Source organism: Molossus molossus, unplaced genomic scaffold (assembly GCF_014108415.1).
Source record: "Molossus molossus isolate mMolMol1 unplaced genomic scaffold, mMolMol1.p scaffold_m16_p_1, whole genome shotgun sequence".
Lineage (NCBI taxonomy): Eukaryota > Metazoa > Chordata > Mammalia > Chiroptera > Molossidae > Molossus > Molossus molossus.
The window spans coordinates 127,050,441-127,074,420 of record NW_023425344.1 but is presented as its reverse complement, the minus strand read 5'-3'; the positions used below and the strand labels follow the sequence as shown (position 1 = coordinate 127,074,420).

General features: G+C 37.9%; 1 protein-coding gene across 8 annotated transcripts in view; it reads right to left on the bottom strand.

The window, feature by feature from the left end:
* PARD3 (par-3 family cell polarity regulator) overlaps positions 1-23,980 on the bottom strand; it is an 823,714-nt gene that overhangs the window by 314,111 nt on the left and 485,623 nt on the right. For all 8 annotated transcript variants that reach the window (XM_036242174.1, XM_036242150.1, XM_036242158.1 and 5 more), the window contains exons 11-14: positions 22,888-23,016; positions 20,405-20,443; positions 1,783-1,971; positions 341-511 (exon numbers count right to left, since the gene is read on the bottom strand). In XM_036242174.1, coding sequence (XP_036098067.1) covers positions 341-511; positions 1,783-1,971; positions 20,405-20,443; positions 22,888-23,016 — 528 coding nt within the window. The remainder of the gene's footprint in view (positions 1-340; positions 512-1,782; positions 1,972-20,404; positions 20,444-22,887; positions 23,017-23,980) is intronic.

Genomic DNA, 23,980 nt, shown 5'->3' with positions numbered 1-23,980 from the left:
TCCTTACCAGAGAAAACACTGCTGAATAGAAGGGAATTCTTGGCTCTGAGCAGGAAGATGTGATCTTGGGTAAAGGTGCCTTTAAGATCCCTATCTTATCTGCTGAGTTGGCAATAGACATACTAATGCACAAGTAGGAGTATTTTGGCCACAGAACTAAGAAAACATATCACAACTCACTGACAATACAATAACACTATAGCAAGCAAAGACAGTTTATAGTGTTTCATGGTAAAGTCCCAGGACTTGCCATTCTCAGTACTACATTAGGACTGAAACTCAGTCTTATTACAAAGTCAAATGCTAGTGCCTTTTGTCTTAAAATTTTTTTATTCTTTACCTCATTGCACTTGCTTATTCGCCTAGCAACAATAAGCTGGATCATTCCTCGCTTGTTCCCTTCAGTGGACATGGACCTTCTGAGGGTTTCCATAGCATCTTGATTTGTCTTGCCCAATAGGGATTCCCCATTCACTGCTATCAGCTGATCATTCACCCGAAGCCTTCCATCCTGAGAAGCAAACAGGTAAAAGTAAGTGCTACTAAATAGTCTGTTATAAAAGAAGTTGCTTTCCTTTTAGTTAAAGAACTAAAAACAAAACAAAAAGAAGGGACTTTAATCCTAATGGGTTTGCCCAATTAAATACTAACATAATAATATCAAAGCAGTCACTGTAGCCTTTGTCCATTTCAACCATTTATACATTTGTAAATCATTATCATAATCTGCTTACCAAAATGGCATACTAATTCAAAGGACACAAAGTGTTCACTTTGCTTCCAGAGACACCCACAGAGCTTATTTACAACCCAAAACATGTAAAAACTCAAGGCTATTCGACTAATGTAGAGAGAGAAATGAAATGCCTCTTTAACAGCTAGGAAATTTTCTCTAGACTGGGAAATAGGATAAATGATCCATAGACTGGGAAGGGGACAAGAAAACGTTAACCCTTTATTGAGTGGCAGCTCTAACCCAGAACCTAAACTAAGTCTTTGCATAGATTATCTCCCAAAATAAGAGATCACTGAGATTTATTCCAGTTCTTTGATCACGGATGGGATATTACGAAAAAACAAACAAAAAACCAGAAAACATTTGTTAGGTGTCATAGGATATAAGATTATGCCGACCCAAAACATACCACTTTGGCAAAGAATGACATTGTGCTGAAGGCAACTGAGAAAGGGCAGGCACAGCAGTGTTCACTGCTCTCCTCTTTTCGCCTGAACACAGGGCATAAATTTCCTTTAGCGAAAATGTTCCCTCACTTCTCCAAACCAGGGAAGGGAGGACAGTGTTCAACACCAGAGAGAGAAAGATGGCACTGAGATTAGTCTGTATAAACAAACTATACAAAATAAACCTTAGCTATCATTAGTTTCCCTCATATATTTACCTCCCCAAAATTTACAGTCCCTAGAAGACCAAACACTTTTTCCTTTTTTAAAACAGTTCTACATAATGTATCGCTCTTGGCTTAAGTGGTATATAATCTTCCAAGTCTCACTGCTTCTTCAAATTTCACTTATTTTCCACGGAGCTCCAATATACATAAATTTTAAAATATTAGTTTCAATAAAATGTGTAATGCTTTTCTCCTGTTAATCTGTCTTTTGTCAGTTTAATTCACAGACTTCAGAAACAGAATCTATAAGGGTGTAGAAAGTCTATTCTCCCCTAATGTGTATACATTTCCAAAATAGTTATAATTAAACATAGCTGTAATTAAACATTTTTTGTTAATGGACATAAGTTTGATAAAGTTGACATTTGCTTACTTTAGATGCTGCTCCTCCATTAATAATGGACTTGACAAAGATTCCCAAATCCGCATGGTTCTCTTTTGACCGGTTACCTTTGACACTGACACCAAGACCTGCTGATCCTGAATCATTAAGTGGAACTTCAAATGTCAAAAATTCCCTGGTGCCATCAGGTGTGAGAACAACATCCTCCTCTTCTGCTTTCTAATAGGGAAACAAATTGCAAAGCACATTATATTCCAATGCTTCTTTCTCACAGATATTTTTAAAGATTGCTAATGAGCAGTTCTTAATCATAACAGGCACAGTATCTCTACCAAATATCCATGACAAGATCCAGGATAATAGTGCATCTGTAACCCTCCAAATGATTCCTGGGAACCGCAGTTAATATTTTTATATAGCAATTATTTCAATATTGAAACAAATCCAAACCAGATTCTCAAAAAGACAGGGGGAAATACAGTGAAAGGACTAAAGACATGTAGACTCCTAGAGTATGGGATTTGTGTGTGTGTGTGTGGGGGGGGGGGGGGAGTCTGTTTATACAGGGTAGGGCAAAAGTAGGTTTACAGTTGTGAGCACATGAAACACAGAGTTGTTTAGTATTATCATTATTGTTGTTGTTATTTTAATCCTCACCCGAGGATATTTTTCCATTTATTTTTAGATAGAGAGAGATGGAGAGACAGGGAGAGAGAGAACAACATCGAGGTGAGAGGGACACATCACCTGGCTGTCTCCCACACAACCCCGCCCAGGTCCAGAGATAAACCGCAACTGAAGTACATGCCCTTGGCTGGAATCAAACCTGGGACTCATTGGTCCATGGGCTGACACTCTACTGCTGAAGCCAAACCAGCCAGGGCCAGAGTTTATTATTTATTAATTATTGTATTATTTTCAATATGAACACAACTGTAAATCTACTTTTGCCCCACCCATATATATTCTAAATCACCGGAGAAAAACAGTATCAGCAGGAATCAGAATAAATAAATATAACTCATTTGTTCCTTGTTTTTCATTAGGAACTTTCGATGTTATTAACAGTTTTATGTTGACTAACGGTGCATCATTTTATTCACAAAACAATAACAAATCTTGATGCTACAAAGTCAGCAGGAAAAGGTATTCATTTTCATAGAGCCACTAGAGTCTTTGAGACAAAGTAGAGATAAACACCACGAGAGAAAATTTTTTTACAGTACTGTACCATACATAATACAGATGGTAAGTATTATTCAAGTGATAGTTTAATCAGTTTTATATGAAAGCTTTGATTTAATAATTATAGTCATTAAGGCATAGAAGACTATCTTAGAACACAACATATTTTAAGTTACACAAACTTGCCCATCTTAACACAGCAAGGAAGAAATAAATGCTTCAAGAATAGCCTAATTAAACACAGTGAGCTGACATGTTTTATCAATAAACTTGTAACAAGGTGAAGCAGTGTGCCTCCTGCGCTCCTCCTTGAAAGGGTTAGTAACATTTTAAAGGGTTAAGGTAAAACCTTGCAAAAGGGGAAACTTTGAGAAATGTGTTGCTTGCATGACCTTTACTCAGCCTTCTGTTGAGTACAGATAAGGATTATCTGGATTATCCACAAAGCAATGGATCTCCCAGCAGATGCAGGGCCAGATACCAGACCAGTCCAACTGCAAAGTGGACAATGGGCTATGCAGAATATGTGAGCAGGAACTGCTGGAAGCTAAAAGTAGAATATATAATCTACACCCATACTGTTATTCGAGGCTGAATTCTTTTCAGCTCAGCCCACCTACACCCGGACACAAGCAATAAAGCCATTTTGATCTACATTGGCCTCGTGCTGTGGATGTGCTCTCCCACTGGCTCAGACCTTTTACTCCTCAGTAGTTGAATCTATGGTCAAGACTTCAACCACCTAGATCTCTATACTGATCACTACCGAATGAGGAAGAACAGAATTCTTTTTCAAACTTAGTATTTGAAAAAGTATTCAAACACCACAACCATATCAAAATTGCAACTAAACTATAGAACAAACATCTTTCAGAACTAATTAACTGAATGCTAATTAGCTGAATGTTAAGCCCTACAACTACAACACTGAAGAAGAAGCCACATCAAGACTGGTAGGAGGAGCGGAGTTGCGGACGGACTGGTCCTACATCCACGCCCACACGTGGCAGATAAAAATCAGGAGGGACACATCTGCTGTAAAGGTCCTCCCTGAAGAGTGAGGGGTCCTCGTCCCATACGAGGCTCCCAGCTCAGGGTTCAAGTGTCAGGAAGAAAAGTCCCCATAATTTCTGGCTGTAAAAACCAGTAGGAACTGAGGCCAAGGGAGGCTGAGGATGCTTGAGTTCCATGCATCTCCTCTTAAAGGGCCTGCGCACAGACTTACTTGGATCCGCTCCCTCTCAGCTCTAGCAAAGAGGGGAGGCAGCTTGAAAGGCACCAGAGACATAAGGGGAAGAACTGAGTTGTTCGGCACTGGGGTGAGAGCTGGAGAGGCAGCTTTCTTTCGGACAGATGTGCTGGTGGAGGCTGTTGTTCTTTTTGTGAGCCCTTCCCCCATAGGACAGGCATAGGGCGGCCATACCTGGGACTCCGCAACCTGGCTCACACTGGTTGCCCCACCCTGGTGATTCCCTGAGGCCCTGCCCCATCCAACTTTCAGGCCCACCCAAGCTGTTCCCAGTGGCTTTACCACAGGATTGGCCTGTTTTGGCTCCTATTTCAGATTTTCCTAAATTCTCTCAAATAAGCAGCATCTGGCCACAACAAGCCCCATACCTCTCCCTAAGTGGCCCCAGGCCCAGCACTAGAAGCAGCCAGCCATGGCTCACAGGGCTTCACCTAGGCACTTCCAAACCCAGCACAAGAAGCAACCATTGGCAGATTGCTTTGTAGCTTATGCCTGGTGGCCCCGGACAGAACACAGGCAGTGGATGACCTTGCTCCAGAGCCAGTACACTGAGTGGAAAGCTTCAGACTACATCAAATCACCATCACCCAAACACTTCCACAAGTGACACACTCAAGGAATGGACTCAGGGGGTACCAGAACCTTGCTGAAGTAAGCGTCGCTCTGTGTGGTGGGCACCTCACAGCTGGTCCTCCAAGGCAGGCAGAGGTTGGTGATTAGTGGGGCACAGCCAGTCCTTGCAGCTGATCAGCCTGAGTAAAACCCTTCCACTGACATGCCAACAGCAATCAAGACTCAAGTACAACAGAAGGGTGCAAAGTCCACATGAGGGGTGCACCCTGAGGGCCCAGCTGGGTGATCAGGGAGGCTGTGCCACTGGAACCTACAGGGCACCTACTACAACAGACCACCCTAGGAAGCCTAGGAGACATAGCAACTCTACCTAATACATAGAAACAAACACAGGGAAGCAGCCAAAATGAGGAGACAAAGAAACATGTCCCAAATGAAAGTATAGAACAAAACTCCAGGAAAAGAACTAAACGAAATGGAGATAAGCGATCTAACAGATGCATAGTTCAAAACACTGCTTATAAGGATGCTCAATGAACTCAGTAAGGACATCAAGAGCATAATAGAGGACCAGTCAGAAATGAAGGATGCACTAACTGAAATAAAGAATAATTTACAGGGAATCAATAGTAGAGTAGGTGAAGCCAAGAAGCAAACCATCAATTTGGAATATAAGAAAGCAAAAAACAACCAATCAGAACAGCAAAAAGAAAAAAGAATCCCCCCCCCCAAAATGAGGACAGTATAAGGAGGCTGTGGGACCACTTCAAGCGTACCAACATTCGCATCATGGGAGTGCCAGAAAAGAAGAGAGAGGGCAAGAAATTGAAAACCTATTTGAAAAAAATAATGACAGAAAGCTTCCCTAATTTGGTAAAGGAAACAGACATACAAGTCCAGGAAGCACAGAGAGTCCCAAACAAGATGAACCCAAAGAGGCCCACACCAAGACACATCATCATCAAAATGCAAGTTAAAGACAAAGAGAGAATCTTAAAAGCAGCAAAAGAAAAGCAGTTACCTACAACGGAGCTCCCATAAGGCTGTCAGCAGATTTCTCAAAAAAAACACTTTGTAGGCCCTGGTCAATCTGTCTCAGGGGTTGAGCATCAGGCCTGCAGACCAGAGAGTCCTGGGTTCAGTTCCCACTAGGGGCATGTACCCCAAAAAGAAAACAACTTTGTAGGCCAGGAGAAAGTGGCAAGAAATATTCAAAGTGATGAAAAGCAAGGACCTATAATCAAGATTATTCTGTCCTGCAAAGCTATCATTTAGAATCAATGGCCATATAAAGAGTTTCCCAGACAAGAAAAAGGATTTCATTACCACCAAACCAGTATTATATGAAATGTTGACGGGTCTTCTTGAAGAAGAAGATAAAGAACTATGAACAATAAAATGGCAATAAACATATCTACCAACAATTGTATCTACAAACAAAATGACCAAGTACAACAGAAAGAGACTCATAAATACAGAGAACTTTTTTTTGATTGCCAGATGGGAGGTGGGTTGGGGAGATGGGTAAAGAAGGTGAAAGGATTACGAAGTACAAATTGGTTGTTAGACTGATGAACTTCAAAGGGAAGGTGGGTATGGGGCAGGAAAAGCTTATCCAAAGAACTTATACACATATACGCATAACCAATGGACACAGACAATAGTGTGGGCAAAGCGGGAAGGGGGCAGGACCAAGTAGGAGGGAGTCAAGGGGGTAAAAAAGAGGGACATCTGTAATACATCAACATAAAGATAATTTTAAAAAAAGAAAGAAAAAGGTCCTGGCTGGTTTGGCTCAGTGGTTAGAGCGTCAGCCTGCGGTTCAGAGAGACCCGGGTTCAATTGCAGTTTGTCCCTGGCCCTGGATAGGTCGTACAGGTGGCAATCACTTGATGTGTCCCTTTCACTTCGATGTTTCTCTCTCTCTCTCTCTCTCCCCCTCCACTCTATCTGAACAAAAAATGGAAAAATGTCCTCGGGTGAGGATAAAAAAAGAAAAGAAAAAGTATTCAACCACATAATGAACATGTAGCAGAAGCTCTTCAAATAACAACTAAATGCCTCAACTATTTATTCTCCTCTTTTACCAATTTTAAAATATTAGCCAAGCATCCACCTAGTCACTCAAACTGGAATTATCAAATTATAATTGAAGAATGGTTAAATATACAGTAGTACTAAATTAGGCTAGAATATAATCCATCCTTTAAAGATTGTGCTTTTAGAGAATGGTTCAATTACATACATAAAAGAAAACTATTACGGAGTAATGAAAATATGGGTAGACATCAATTATTTTCTTTGTACCCCAAAGTTTAAAATTTTCTAATAACAATAAAATTAACATAACTATAAAATAATTTTTAAAGAAATTTAGGTGAAATAAATTTAGGTATTTAACATGCAATCTGAAATATCTCAATTAGATGAAATAATTTTTGGAAGTATAGAATTTACCAGTAATAGATTATTTTTTAGATTAACACGAGATATGCTAGTTTTAAATAACTAAATCCATAATAGTGCAATTTGTAAAGTGCTATTCCTAATTTACTAACATTCAATGTTTACATTTTATAGTAGGACATTTATTGTGCTAGCTCAAAAGATGGCCTCAGGCCTGGCCAGTTTTGCTCAGTGTCGGCCTGCGGTCCTGAGAGACGGGGGGGGGGGGGGTGTCAATTCCCGCTAAGGGCATGTACCTCGGTTGCAGTTTGTCGTCCCTGGCCCTGGTTGGGTCGTGTGGGTGGCAACCACTCGATGTGTCCCTTTCACGTTGATGTTTCTCTCTCTCTTTCCCCCTCCCACTCTATCTGAACAAAATATTGAAAAGTGTCCTCGGGTGGGGATAAGAAAAAAAAAAAAAAGACAGCCTCATAGTTATGAGAACAAAGCACATTTCAAAATATAAAATAAAATTGCTAATATTTAAAGCAGAAAATTTATACAATAAAAATATAAAATAATGGCTTTGTAAAGATATAGTGCGATAGCTATGTTAACTATACAAAGTAAAAAAATTTTGATATCACGGTAAATATAAAGCCTAAGCTGGCTCATTATAAAAACTGTCTTACATTTAAAACATTTCTAGAGAATAATTATAGCTCAAATAAAACCAATGTATTGGGGAACAATAATCATCAAGTACTCATTTCAAAATACTGGCATCATTATCACATATTTATTATGCAAAAGTATTTTTACATATTTATTTTGCTCTATAAACTTTTTTATCCATATGGTTCAAAATAATTAAAGAATACTAAATACTAACTTCGTATGAATGCATACACTTCTGTCCATATAAAATCTGTTATAAAAACAATACATAGGTAAATTTTCATGTTTAAAATAGCATCAAAATATACCACAGTCCCCTTCTACTTTAAATTTAGAAGTAATTAAAAGATAAAATGTAGTTTGTGAATCATTATTGATATTCCTAGGAAAGCTGCAGCTGAAAAGACAGACCAAAGAGTCCTTGACTGGGCACATTTGGGTCTGATCACTTAGTATGCTTATTTGTACTTCAAAAATCATTTAAGTGTTTCATTACAGAGAACTTTTACAAAACCTTCATTGTATAGGGGTCTCTTCATTCTTATACAAAGCAGCAGCCAATTTTCTATCACCTTGATTGTTATTTCACCCAGATTCTGTACTTTATCAAGTTTCTTGAGTCAAACACTTTCTACAGAATTTGCTCCTCAAGCCATTTGAACATAATCATGTCCCTCATATACATATATGTACACTGAAAGAGATTTTTTGCATCAATGCAACCAGTCAGTTCTTCCTTTGCTCATTATTTTACTGACATTTTTTCCCTTCTAATGCCCAGAAAAATTAGAGTATTTTTACTAAGCATATTAAAAGCAGGAAACCTACAGGATGGGCAATATGAAAGCTATTTACTTTCCCACTATCCTCAAAACAGGAGAAAAGATGCATACTTCTATCTGGAGTGAGACAGCAAAAAGAGCCTCAAGGCCCAACTTTCTTTCCTCCCCAACAACCGTCTGAGCCCCAGGTCACTTTGGGTCAGCATTTCTTTTTTGTGTTGAGAATATTTAAAATCTACTTTTTCGCAAGTATAGATTCTAGCATCATAATGCCCTATCCATCTGCTAAATGGATAGATGAGAGAGAAAATAAATGTTGACTACATTAAATAGCAAAAAAATAATCATGAGAAATCTGAGCCTCAATATATGAAAATTCTGATAAGTACACAAAATATTGTGAAGAGAGGCAAAAGAAATAAGATTTGATACATATCACGAGTCCATAAAATTATAGGTATGAGCACAGTAGCTGATATAGGGCTCTGAAAAGAAATAAATAACTCAGCACACATTTTTCCACTTGTGAAATCTGATTCCTGTGAATATTTTAGTCTTTGGTCCTGGCACAGAGCTCCTAAATCCCTTCCAATTTCCTGAGTGATAAGAGCATCTTTTGTGCTGATGAAGTGATTGATTATTGGTGGACTGCTGGGTAGGGTCACCAGAAAAATCAAGCCATGATTAGAAGCTTGGAACCTTCAGTCCCACTGCCATTCTCCAAAGAGTGAATGAAGTTAATGATCAATCACGTCTACATGATGAAGCCTCCATAAAAATCCCAAAAGTGTGGGCTTCACATACAGGATAAAGTGACTTTGGGAATATGACTGGAGGGTTATTTTTTATGCAAACAAGTCTAGATAACCTCTATATTTAAAAACCTCTCTTAATTAAAAACAGAAATGCTGTTTACTATTTATAACTACAATTTATTTTTTGTTTGTTGAATGTGTTCTCCCTTTCATTTTTATAATAATTTTTGTTAGGTATGAGAATGTGATAGTCACCACTATGGTATAATTGATTTTATTGTTGTTGTTGTTAATCTTCACCCGAGGATATTTTTCCATTGATTTTTTTAGAGAGTGATGGAAGGGAGGTAGGAGAGAGAGACATCTTTGAGAGAAACAACCTATATGTGAGATGAAATCCTTAAACATTGACAGATTCACTATACTAAGTCATTACTGTTTTTGTAAAATCATGAAAATATTAGTCTATCCCAATTTTGGAATAAGATTACTTTTAAATACGTTTGAATCATTTGAATTACATTTATTCATTAAATTATAAGCTTAAGATAAGTTTGAACATTTAAAGCACTAGAAACAGCACACATTTTATAAAATTCTTGTGATAATAGCAACATTAGATGCTCAAACCAAACCATTAATGTCAACATGTTTAGTGTATGATAATATAAATTTTCAACAAAATCTAAAATTACAAAGTTTTGTACACTTTCATCTATGTTCTCATGAAAATCAAAGTTAATGTACATTACAGGCCAAAGAAGTGTTTGATGATGAGTTTATTCCAAAGAATTTGCACAAAGTTTTGATAAAGATATAATGACTCACAGTTCACTTCCCCATGTGGCTCCCCATTTGCTTTGTCTGATTCAACTACCCCCCCGCTATTTTATTGAGGTATAATTGACATAAAACATTGTGTTAGTTTAAAGTATACAATGTGCTGAATTGATAGACATATTGAAAATGATTACCACCATGGCATTAGCTATCACCTCCATCAAGTCACACAATTACCATTTCTTTTTTGTGTTGAGAATATTTAAAATCTACTTTTTTGCAAGTATATATTCTAGCATTCATAATTATAATCATTATGCTATACATTAAATGCCCAGAGCTTATTCATCTTATATGTTTATTCTCTTTGACCAACATTTCTCCTTGCCCTCCAATCTGTAGGCCCTGGGAACTACCATAGTACTCTCTGTCTCTAGGAGTTCAGCTGTTTTCGAGTTCACATTAAGTAATACGTGTATCATATAACATTTGTTTCTCTCTCTGATTTATTTCACATAATATAATGCCCTTCAGGATGATTCATGATGTTGCAAATGGTAGAATGTCCTTCTTTCTTTTTTTTGGGTGGGGGAGTGGGGGAGGTACGTGCCCCTAGCGGGAATTGAACCCGGGACTCTCTGGTCCACAGGCCGACGCTCCAACCGCTGAGCCAAACTGGCCAGGGTGGATGTCCTTCTTTCTCAGGCTGAATAATATTTCACTGTGTGTGTGTGTGTGTGTGTGTGTGTGTGTACATATCACATCTTCTTTATCAATTCATCTGACGATGGACACTTAGGTTATTTCCATAACTTGGCTATCATGAATAATGCTGCAACAAAAATGGAAGTGCAGCTATCTCTTCGAGATCCTGACTTCATTTCCTTTGGATATATACTCAGAAGTAGAATTGCTAGTACATATGGTAGTTCTCTTTTTAATTTTATGAGGAATCTTCATACTGTTTTCCATAGCGGCTGCATTAACTTACATTTCTACAAATAGCACACAGGGGTTCTCTTTTCTCTCTTGTCTTTTTTATGAAATTCATTCTAACAGATGTAAGATGATATCTTGTGGTTTTGATTTGTATTTCCCTAAGGATTAGTGTCATTGTGCACCTCTTCCTAACCTGGTGGCCATTAGTATGTCTTTTGGAAAAATGTTTATTCAAATCCTCTGCCCATTTTTTCACCAGATTACTTTTTTTGCTAATGAGTTGTAGGAGTTCTTCATACATCTTAGATATTAACCTCCTATCAGATACATAATTTGCAAATATTTTCTCACACTCCAAAGGTTCCTCTTAATTTTGTTAACTGTTTCCTTTGCTGTGCTGAAGCTTTTATATTTAATTTAGTCCCTCTTCTTTTTTCCTTTGTCACCTTTGCTTTTGGTGTCTAACAAAAAACAAAAAAATACCAAGACTGATATCAAGGAGTTTACCCCATGTTTTTTTCTAGAAGTTTTATGTATTTAAGTCTTGCATTCAAATATTTAATCCAGTTTGAGTTGAATTTCGTATATGGTGTAAAATCAGGAACTAGATTCATGCTTTTTCATGCAGCAATCACGTTTTCCCAACACCATTTGGTGAAGAGACTGTCCTTTTTCCATTGTATATTCCTTGCTCTTTTGTCATCAATTAACTGATCATATATGCATGGGTTTATTTCTCGGCTCTCTATCCTGTTTCCTTGATCTATGTATCCATTTTTAGCCAATATTATACTGTTTTTATTACTAAAGTTTTATAATATAATTTGAAATTAGGTAGTGTGTGCCTCCAGCTTTGTTGTTCTTTCTTTGGCTATCTGGGCCCTTTTGTAGTTCCATGTAAATTTTAGAAATTTTTTTTTTCATTTCTGTGTAATTTTGATAGAGATTGCAGTGATTCTGTAATTTTGGATAGAAGAAACATTTTAACAATATTAATTTTTCAAATCCATGAACATGGAATATTTATTTGTGTCATCTTTAACTTCTTTCATTATTGTCTTATAGTTTTCAGCATACAGATCCTTTACCTCCTTGGTTACATTTATTCCTGAGTATGTATTTTACTCTTTTTGATGCAACTGCAAATGAAACTGATTTCTTAATTTCTTCAACTGTTTTCTCAATTTATAGTGGGGGGGGGGGGCGGTGTCAAAATTGTAGCATTTACTTGATCTACTATAACCGTTAGTCAAGTGAACCTATGATTGACTGTGCTTATTGCCTTGCTCATTACATTTCTAAATCAAGATAAATTAGCTTACCAAGATTACTTACTCCTGATTTTCAGGGAGGTTCCCAAAGACTCCCCCAATGAATCCCTACAGTTTCTGTAGGAAGAACCCACTAACTCTCTCTGAAATTCATTCTGACTAAATATTTAAGCATATAGTAAGTATATCTTATCTCTATGGTCTAGTATCATCTCTAGACTATCTTTTCTAAAGTTCTACTTTAACCCAATAGCCCTGGATTTGTTTAATGTACAATTACATTCTTAGGTGGATCTTACTGAAGAGTTCTTAGAGGGCTTACTTACTAAGCAGGTTTGCATTAGTCCTATAGTCGGCCCTCGTTTATTGCGGGTAATCAGTTCCAGACTCTACTGCAATAAATGAAATTTCTGCGAAGTAGGATTCTTTATTTATAAATCTATTATTTTCTCAGTTAGAGCAGAGAAAACCTGTTTATGACCTAAATAGATTTTTTTTATCCTCACCCAGGACTTTATTTATTTATTTATTTATTTATTTATTTATTTATTTATGTTTGCATTTATCTTTAGTTAGAGCAGGAGGGAGAGAGGGAAGAAGAGAGAGAGAGAAACATCAATGTGAGAGGGACACATTGAGTGGTTTCCACCCACACGACCCCAACCGGGGCCGGGGACAAACTGCAACCAAGGTACGTGCTCCTAGCAGGAACCGAACCTGGACTCTCTGGTCTGCGGGCTAACGCTCCAACCGCTGAGCCAAATCGGCCAGCGCTAAATATATTTTTTAACATTATTAGAGCCCTCTAGCCATGAAATAACACCCTTTAGTCACCATCACACACGTATTACCCAATATATTAGACAAATAAGAGAAAATAAGATATAAGATGTTACAAATATATTATTATTGCACATTTAATTACACACACACACAGTTCTTATACACAATCACTAACCTTTGAAAACAGAGCAACTTGTTTGATGATGAAGCAATGAAGGTTAAGAGATGTACTGTACAGCAAAGAGCAAGGTTACTGCTAATTTCAAGGCTCAACCTCTGTAAGAGTCTTTAGGTGGTGCAGTATGTTCAGTAGGTGTGTTGTCATCTTCTTCCACTGAGGGAGTACTAGGAGTAGGCAGAGGGTGTCTGGGTGCAAGGATGAAAAACATCGTGATAGGCAGTTGCTGGCGATGTCTTTTCATATGCGTGAGGAGGCTTTTGTAGGGTTCTATCCCTCCATCAGGTGCATTCCATAACCGCAATGCACGCATCATTTGTGGGTCCCATTAGCCAATCATGTCCTGTACTACCTTAATAGTTCTCACCACTTGCGAGAGACGCTCAAGTGTAAGGCCAACCTCCTCCTCCTGACCCCCAGGAACCTCTGGCTACTCTTCCTCCTCCTCACTTGCAGACTTAGTGATTTCCACAGTATCCTCGTCAGTTAAGGGATTTGAATGTGTCTCCAGCAGTTCATCCATGTCACTGCAGGTCATATCCATGAAACCTTCTCCTCCCAGCAAATGGGCTAGCCTAACTGCCTTATCCACTGCAAAGTTGCATATATCCTCTAGGGTAAATCCTCTGTAGTCGTGGACAATTTCAGGCCACATCTTCCAGCTGGCCTTCAGGGTCTCCATCTTTAGGTTCTTCAACACAGCCTGGATGTTTTTCAGACATCGCGATGGTATATTGCCACAAATACTCCTTCAGCAAGAAGTTCTCCTCAAGGTCCATGCCTTCGGTGAGGGGCTACAGGGTGTTTCACATGTAGAGAGCCTTGAACATGTGAATAATGCCTTGATCCATGGGCTGGATCAGCAAAGTGGTGTTGGGAGGAAGGAACTTGATCTGCACACCATCATCGGATATGTCTTGTGCATGACCTCCAGCATTGTCCATGAGGAGGACATTAAACTCGAGAACCTTCTCCGTGAGGTACAGCTTGACTTGGGGGATGAATCACTCACGGAACCAATCTGACGACAGCTGCTTCATGATCCAGCCCTTGTCATTGTACATGCAATACAATGGCAGTAGGTTCTTGTTTTTATTCTTCAGGGCCCTAGAGTTCTTGGCCTTGTAGATAAGGGCAGGCTTGCGCAAAAATCCCTCAGCATTTCCACACATAACAATAGTCACGCGATCCTTATACACCTTGAAGCCACAGACCTTGGCCTCATCCTTGAAAATGAATGTCCAGGAAGGCATTCTATTCGAGAACAGTCCAGTTTCATCCATATTAAACACCTGTTCTGGATGATACTCGCCCTCCTCAAGGATCTTCTGGAGCGTGTTGTTCACGTAGTCCTCTGCTGCAGGCTGGTCAGCAGAGGCAGCTTCTCCATGGAGAACGACACTCTTCAGATGATACCTGTTCTGGAACTTCTTAAACCAATCCTTGCTCACTGTGAAATCCATGAACATTGCAGAAGAGGGTTCTGGTTGAGGTCTGTCCACTGTAAAGCACTGACAGAGCTGCCTTGCCTTCTCCCATATGACCAGCAAATTCAACTGAATGTTTTTCTTGCAGCTCAGGGCAGACTCCGTTTTCACTATGGACTTATTACGACTTGTCACGATGCACTTTGCTTCCTTGTTGAAAGAGACAGTAGCCATTGCAAGGATGCTCTTTTCATCTTTACAAATGGAGCTAACGGTATACTCATTAAAGTCATAATGGCAGGCAACCTCCATGATTTTCTTGCCATCTTTGATCATATCCTAGAGTTTCACCTTCTCCTGGAAGGTAAGCATCCTCCTCCGGCACTTAGTTTCATTGTCAGAAGGTTTAGAAGAAGCAGCACGTTTAGGAGCCATCGTGGGGCTTAGACAAATGTTCTCAGAAATCTCAAACACTTACAAGAGCAAAGATGCTTCCGACACGTAGCAATGTAGAAGTGTGTATGAGAGAAATGAACTTGTGTGAGGCTGAGCCAATCAGTGGCCAGCATAGGAAAAGGATAGGACAGCCAATCAGTGAACAGCACGCTCTGACTGGCTTGGTTTCAACGCACACAATTTTTTGGAAAAAAGTTATTGTCCACATGCAAGAAGTGGTCAAGCGATTGCACCTGGCGTTGGATTTACGGGGGTGCTCGAATACATAGGCCTACAGTCCATACGTACAGTAATTTTAATTGTAATATAGGGGTATATAATTGACTCAGACAACCAAGCACATGCTGTATCATTTTCACTGTCTCAATCAACTTTTTAAAGCATATATTTGAAAAAACCACAATAGAGTGAAGCCGTGAAAGTCGAAGTGTCATGAAGGCGCAAGGGACAACTGTATATAGAACTCAGGAAGAAACTGGCACTTTGGGAAGTGAAGTCCTGATAGCCAACAGGTAACTTCACTACCTCATTCTAAGGTTAATTTTGGGTGTCAACTTAGAGGGTGTTTTTGAATGAGATTAATACATTTAAATTGGTAAACTTTGAATAAAAAAGACTGCTCTCCACAATATGGGTGGGCCTCATCCAATCAATTAAAGGCCTAAACAGAAGAGAAAGACAGGCATCTCTGAGCAAGGGGGGAATTGTCAAACAGACTGACTTTGGTCTTCATCTTTAACATTCGCTCTACTGAGTTAAAAACTGCCAGCTTTTGGAATAGAACTGGAACAGGACTCTCCTGGGGCTTGGGCCTTGCTAGCATCCATAATCACATAAGCCAATTCACTATATGAAATCTCTTTCTTTATATACACACATTCTATTGGTTTTGTTTCTCTGAAGAACCCTAATACATCCATAAATAACCTGTCCAAACTGGACACACCCAGGAGAGCATCCTATATCAAGTGAATAAAATTTCAAAGGCAAAGGAGTTTTGGTTCAGGACATGGAGCAAGTGACCCTGAGACTGCTGGATAATATTCGGCTTCTTGTCTCATTTTGAAAAGGTAACTGTTAGGACTTACTAGGTAATATAATTCTTAATGGCCATTTTATAAGCTTCCTGCCACAGGAGAACAAAGATCAGGAGGACTTGTAAGACAGGAAATGCCTGATACCAGGAATCAAATCATGTAAGGAACAAATCTGCCAAGGAAGCACCCAATCACAGATCTACATTCCTGTTGACCCAACCCATTTCATTTTAGTGGACCAAATGGGGATATCTAGAAAAGAACCTGTTCTTTCTTCTCCTCTCCCTCTTCCTTTTCTCCCCAACCCCTACCCCGCCCCTAGAGACTCGTAGTCTTGGGGTCCAAAGTGACCAAGTCCTTCCGGATTCCCAAACGGTGGTAGGAGTAACAGATCATCGACCTTCTGATTCCTACTAACGGGTGAAGCACTTCTTTCTCAGGAAGAGGGCACTAGGGATCAACACTCTCAATTCCCCACATGACCACCAGTTGCAGGCATGGGTCAACCGCTTAAAAGCCACTAAGGCAGCTGTGACAGGATAAACTGGGCTCGGAATGGGCAACATTGCATTAGGTAGCCTGCCAGTTTCAAGCAAACATCTGAGCAACTGAGGCACACTATGAAAAATCACACACTTGCCCAAACCCCAGCCCAAAACACCTTGTGGGATTTTATTTTGGGGACTATGAGTCTCGGCATTGTCAATTCTGGCATTTCAGGGGTCGATAGCTCACTCATCATCTAGTCACAACACTATTAGGGTTTCACTGGCAAATCCTAGCACTGGGTCCAACCAGTCTCAGTTGCACTAGGGATTAAATAGGGAGAAAGCTCCAATTTTTCCCTAACCACTGGGGGACCAACACAGTCCAAACTGAACCCTTTCTATCAAGGGATGCCTCTTAGAATAGTTTTCAGCACAAAGAGGCAGCAACCAGGCTGGAATTCGGGCCCAAGGTTTCTGTCTCTCACTAGGCTCACAATTCTCCCTCCTTTTCCTTAATAATGCCATGGGCAACTCAATCTCAACCCCTCCCAAGATCTCACCTCTGGCCTGCCTTTTAAAGCAATACATCATGGCCACAATATAAATCAGATAATCAGGAGATCTAGCCTCAGAATGGCACCTTTAATTATAACACCATTCTCCAGTTGGATTTATACTACTGCCACCTAGGCAAATGATCCGAGATCCCCTATGTTCAAGCCTTCTTTGAGATCCCCGTTACCTTGAACTTTGTTCCTCCTGCTGCATCCTCTATGTCTTATGGATGAAAAAGGGCCACATGCTAACCTGACAAGCTCAAGGGAGGTCTGTGTGGTGTCCTTGCAAACTCAAAGCCCTAAAGTAACCACAAAGGGTGGTCTGAAATTAAAACTTTTAAACTAAAAGCAGTTTATAGTAGGTAGTCATGTCCTAGACTGGCATCTTCCCTGACAAAGGTCAAACTTTACCTTAACTCAGTGGTTCTCAACCTGTGGGTCGTGACCCCTTTGGGGGTCGAACAACCCTTTCACAGGGGTCGCCTAAGACATAACAGTAGCAAAATTACATTTATGAAGTATGAGGAACTGTATTAAAGGGTCGTGGCATTAGGAAGGTTCAGAACCACTGCCTTAACTGAACCTGTCTATTGTCTGTTTGCATCTATAACATCTTTGGAATGTCAAAGTAATTTTCCTTTTTCCGGACCCCTCAAAGCACAGGCAGCACTCTGCAGAGAACACAAATCCCCTCATTGTTATTGAGTTCATTGTTGACTGTTAACTATCCTGTATCCACCTATGTAAAAGAAGCTGTGTCTATCATTTTACTTTTTATTCAATCCCAGAGGTCTCCCCGCTTTGCTTTCTCCTGCCTCCCTAATCCATCACCAATGGATTTCGTGGACCCACCTAGGCCCATGCTGCTGCTTCCCCTTAGTGAATGAAAAGTTCAGGGCTAATCATCAAAAATGCCCTCACTAGGACTAACTAAATATTTTGAAAGAATATACCTATCTTTACTGCTTACAGCACCATTTCCCATCTTAGATTGTCTTAAGCATTACCAGATGTAGTTTATGTGTGAAGTCCCTGTTTTCCAAAAAGCTCTATGATATTAAGATTCTAACAACAAAGAAGTGTTCTTTACCCAGGGATCACACTGCAAAATACTTTTCTCATTTAGCATTTGTCTGGTAACTATTTCATGGTTTGGTTCCTGCTTTACAAAAGGATCCAAATACACTCACACACACACAATCCATCACGCATTTATCTAACGACATCGTGGTCTCTTCATGCTTGCACAGCATTCATGCTCCAAAATTAACAGAGAGATTTTCACATATTTCATCTTAAAACATTTTAGTACTTTTTTAGGTTTAATCTCATAATCAACAGGGATTTACTTTGATATATAATGAGAAAAAAGAGAAATCTAACTTTTTACAGTGAACGGCAATTGCTTTATACATTAAGAAAACCATCCTTTACCACTATTTTGAAATGCCACCTTTAACATACATGTACACAGCAGGTCTGTTTCTATCATCTCTAATAAGTTTTTTTAGCTTGAGAGTACTTTTTGTCATCATTATTGTCTTTTAAAATAGTATAAATCATTCTTGAGATCACTTTATTCTTTAGAATCAATCTGTTCAATTTCCTTCACCTTTCAACCCACTCTACCACCCCCACACATACCACTATGATTCTGATTAGCTGTCACCAACTCATTGATTTTAGAAATACAAAATCAAAACTATGATTTTCTACAACCCATATTTATGAATGTGTAATATTCTCAAGGTTGTTTACTGATTTTTCTCTGAGGTCTGATTTGTCATCCATCTTGGTAATTATTAAATATTTGAAAATATTTAATATATTTTGTTTGTTTGCTTATTAGGGTCAAAGTTGCTTGTATATAAATGTGTAAAGAAAAATCAAACCTGTTCATTATGTCATTCAAATTCTTCATGTTCTTACCATTTTGGATCTACTTAATATGACAATTTTTGAAAATAAGTATTAGCATCACCATGTGCATGTGGTTTTGTTAAATTTTCTTCCTTCTTACAAGAGTTTAAGAGTGATATGCTTTATGCCATGTTGTTTGATATAAAAAACCCTAAGTGTTGCCCTGGCCAGTTTGGCTCAGCGGTTAGAGCATCGGCCTGCGGTCTGGAGAGACCCGGGTTCAGTTCCCGCTAAGGGCACGTACTTCGGTTGCCGTTTGTCCTCGGCCCTGGTTGGTCGTGTGGGTGGCAGCCACTCGATGTGTCCCTTCACGTCGATGTTTCTCTCTCTCTCTCCCTCTCCCTTCCTCTCTCTTCCTCCCACTCTATCTGTACAAAAAATGGAAAAATATCCTCGGGTGAGGATAAAAAACAAACAAACAAACAAAAAAAACCCTAAGTGTTAAAATGTCTACCAAATGATGTATCAGTATATACAGCATGCAGGGCATCCACACTAAAATATTACTGTCAGACACTGATATGACATTTCTTACTTTGTGTTAGTATTGCCTGCTAGAAGTCTACTTATTCCTTTATTTCCAGTCTGTACATATTAGGATTTGTTTTCTAAGCAGGATACAACCAGATTTTAACTTTAATCTATGCTGTAAGTTCTTACTTTTATTAAGAGAAATCACCCTTATAATATGCTATAATAACTTATAATAAATAAAATACTTACGATTTATTAAGACAACTAGCATATTTAGCCTAATTACTAACATTTTATTTTTCCTGATTATGACACATTTTTATTGTACTTTTAGCCCGTCCTATTTTTTATGTGCCTGAATCAAGTTTTCTTTTTTTTTTAACTTTCTAGCCACTTGTAGCATTTTACAACTCATGAAATTCTTTACATATATGTCAAACTACCAGGCTCACCAACTTTTGGTCCCTCTTATTATGCAGATAACAGAAAACTAATCTAATTTCTATCTCTTAATCTCTGTCTAACCAAAAATAAGCATGAAATGTTCTATATTTGGGATAATAGCAGTAAGCCACCTTAAGATAAGACCACTCTGGAATTTAATAAACTTATGTAATAGCTGTATGAGCCAGGAAAAGGGAGAATAAGTTAACTTCATATTTATTTAATTAGTGAGGAGTTAGTTCCATTGACCTTTCGAACATCTCTGCATCCTGCAGAAGACAAAGCTCTTACCGTTTCCTTTGGGATCTGCATCTGGCTTGGCTCAGCATTCTAGAAGAATTGAAGAAAAACATAAGTATAGACTGACCACAGCCATCTTTAACACACAGGGACACAAAGCTTTACTTTAAAGAAAATTTTGCTGTTTTTTTAAATTCTAAAATATATAGAGAGTGATTATATTCTGGCTAATATACTACTCTGTCTTCCAAACTGTCACTGATATACTTATGCTACCTTTTGTGGGTGTGTGTTTTAAGTTTTTCTAGATGCTATGTTTTCCCTCATTCATTCACAGTACATAATTAATTTATTATATAAAAGAAAACAAATCTCACCAAATAGCTCTTCTATTCATAGCACTGTTTCTAATTTGTTTTTAATTTTTCCAACTAAATCTAAGTTATAAGTTATATTATAATTTGATAGCTAGACCAGATAATAAGAGTATGAACCACAAGCATTATATTTTAAAATACTACATAGGTTCTGCCTGGTCGGTGTGGCTCAGTGGACTGAGCATCGTCCCATGCACTGAAAGATCACTGGTTTGATTCCCAGTCAGGGCACATGCCTGGGTTTGGGGGAGCATGCAGGGGGCAGCTGATTGATGTTTCTCTTTCACATCGATGTTTCTATCTCTCTCCCTTCCTTCCTCTCTCTCTAAAAAAAAATCAATAAAAACATATTTTAAAAAATATTACATGGGTTCTAAATGTGATTTTTTTCAGATATTATAGAGTAGTTTTAATTACACACATAGATACAAGATTGATTTATTTCAAAGCCACATACTAATAAACGTATTTCATTTTAGACACAGGATTTATACACAGACACCCCAAACAGAGGAAAAGAGTTTGGTAATTGGATTCAAAGATTATTTTAAATGCCCCTTTAAGTTTTCAGAATTTTATTCTTTTACATCTTAACAAGCAGCTGCAAAGTGAGTAACAGACTGATGGCCTACTGGCTCACTCCTTAATGAAACTCTCACAAGCAATAAATTAAATAACCAAGAAAAAATAAAAATAAAAACAAAGTAGGTAGCAGAAGGAGAAAACAGAAGCCTGGAAGATCAAAATTAAATAAGAAGAACTTGAATAACCTTAAGCTGACCGTATGTTGGCACTAATTCTGGAAGGCTGCTTAAGAGTGGTGTGGAAGCTCTGGCAATCTAATAATGCTATTATCCAAGCTCACATACACTGAGGAAGAATTAAAGCTTCATTAAATCATATCTAAATCTTAGTTTTGCTTTAAATGCAAATTTACAACTTAATAAAGACATTTACAGAATTAGGATCAGGTGACATTTTAAATACAAAACTATATAATAGTGGAGGGTGTAGGGGGAGAGTAATGCATTAAACATTTTAAAAAGACATTTTCAAAATCTACTTAAAACAAGTGTTCACTTTTCAGTTTTATGAAAATCTGAAACTTCCGCAAAATTACAGAAATTTTTAGATCTGTTAGTAATCATGAGATGGAATATTCTTATAACTAAAAATTATCTGGTTTGTAATAAAAGGAACATTTTCTTCACCATGAAACATACATAACAAAAGTGTTTGCTTAATTAGGGCTTTAGGACAAATTTAGGACCTGTGCCCCAAAAACCTTGCCACCCTGCCATTCTACTATATATGAATTGTTTTTTAGATAAAGCTAAAAAGCCAGTTGAAAGCGGTATCATATTTTGTAAAATGACCCAACTAGAATCTGTTTTAAAATATTTAAAATACCATTTGTACTTGAAGTAACAGTTCTCACCACATCAAAAGATAAAGGTGATTTCTCCAATTGTGTCATTTTATATATAAATGAAATTCTGCCCTTAATATACATGTTTCTTGTGTACCAAAACTAGATAAATACCCTTATCTAATATTTAGATGTGTAGATATATGCATAAAAAGTTAAACAGTTTGCAAACAAATGTCTTTTCATTTGATTTATGTCATTTGAAATAATGTCTATGTTAGTAATTAATGCTCATGGAGCTTACTAACACTCAGGTCTTTTCATTTTCAATAATAATATATAAAAGGTACTCCCTTTTCATACAAAAATCAAGCATCTTTATTTGACTTAACTGCGACTATGAAGAACTGAAATAGGAAGGCCTGTCACATGCAGTGGAGAACATGGCAAGCTTTCAGCAAGAGCCTCTGAAGTGACAGTCATGTAATAACTGGTGTCTCTGTATTCAATCAGTCCATCTGAAATCAACCAGTAATAAACATTTGCTGTCCTAGAAAATATTCCTGCAATGTGATTTTTAAATAACCTTACACTCAATGTTGTAGTCATCTATTTCCAAAACTGAGGAAATATGAGAAGAATGCTTGTATTGTTAAGGTTGAAAGACATATAAAATATAGAAACTGCTTGGAAAATGTCTCAATAAACACTGGTTTTCAGGTAGCCAACCCAGACCACCCCTAGCTCATGTGTGTCAGAAATCTTTTATCTGCTCTAAATTTACACACCAGCTCCCTCGGGTGGAAGGCATCTTCCTGGCGAAAGACCAGAAGGCTCACAGTTCCTTCCATCTTGGTGCTTCTCAACAGGGAAACAACCTCCTCTTGGGATCTGCCTGCTAAATCTACTCCATTTACCTAAAACAAATAACAAGTTGTCAGCTATAATCCTGTGCAAACAGATAACGGAAGAAAAGACACACATTCTAGCATGAACAAGTAGCAAGTAATAAACAAGTATATCTAAACTGGAAAGTTACCATGAAACTCCCTGCCTCTGAACTGAGATGTCTTGACAGCCTGTGTAGCACAGATGTTCTTATAACAAAATAAAAAGTTGAGGCTTTTATAGAGGGAAGTAAAACCACACTCAAAAATAGCTGAGTATAAATATTTTAACTTTCAATGAAATTCTACTAAAAATTATGAGGATAAATCTTTTTATTCCTAAAAGGCTAATAGTAAAGAAGAATCTCTACAAAATAATGATATTTTTGGAGAAATAGCAATATTTCACCTCAATATTTTCAATGTTTTAAAATAATTCTACCACAATAAAAGATATGAAAGAGCCAATTCCTGAAAATGTCATCATTTTTACTTTGTAGGAAGTATAATAATGTTATCAAAAAGCGCTACATATTTAAACAGACATGAGAGTAAAATTTGCTTTTAAAAAGTACTCTGTCTTATTTTCTCTAGATGAAAATAGCATTTTGTCCAAGGAAACTAAATATATTATTTAAATTGTAATATTAAAATCTTCCTGTAGTTAAAATATGTTTTGGAACCGTTCCTCTCTATTAAAAACCATCTTATATAGCTCAATCTACTACTGTTAAGGGATTGCACGAAATAGATAAGTAGAACAGGTTTAAAAAAAGGAAAAATTTCTAAGTACTAAAAATGTCCCTTGACAATTTTTCTATATGCTTCCAGATATCCAGATACTCAGAAAAACAACCCACAGAATTATTGATACTGTATAGATACTAGACAGTTAGATTTAAAACATGTGAAATGTAGTTTGTTTTCAGAGAAAACTAATAGCTATAGAAAATAAAACCTGACTCAGAAAAAATACAGGCTGCAGGCTCTTCCC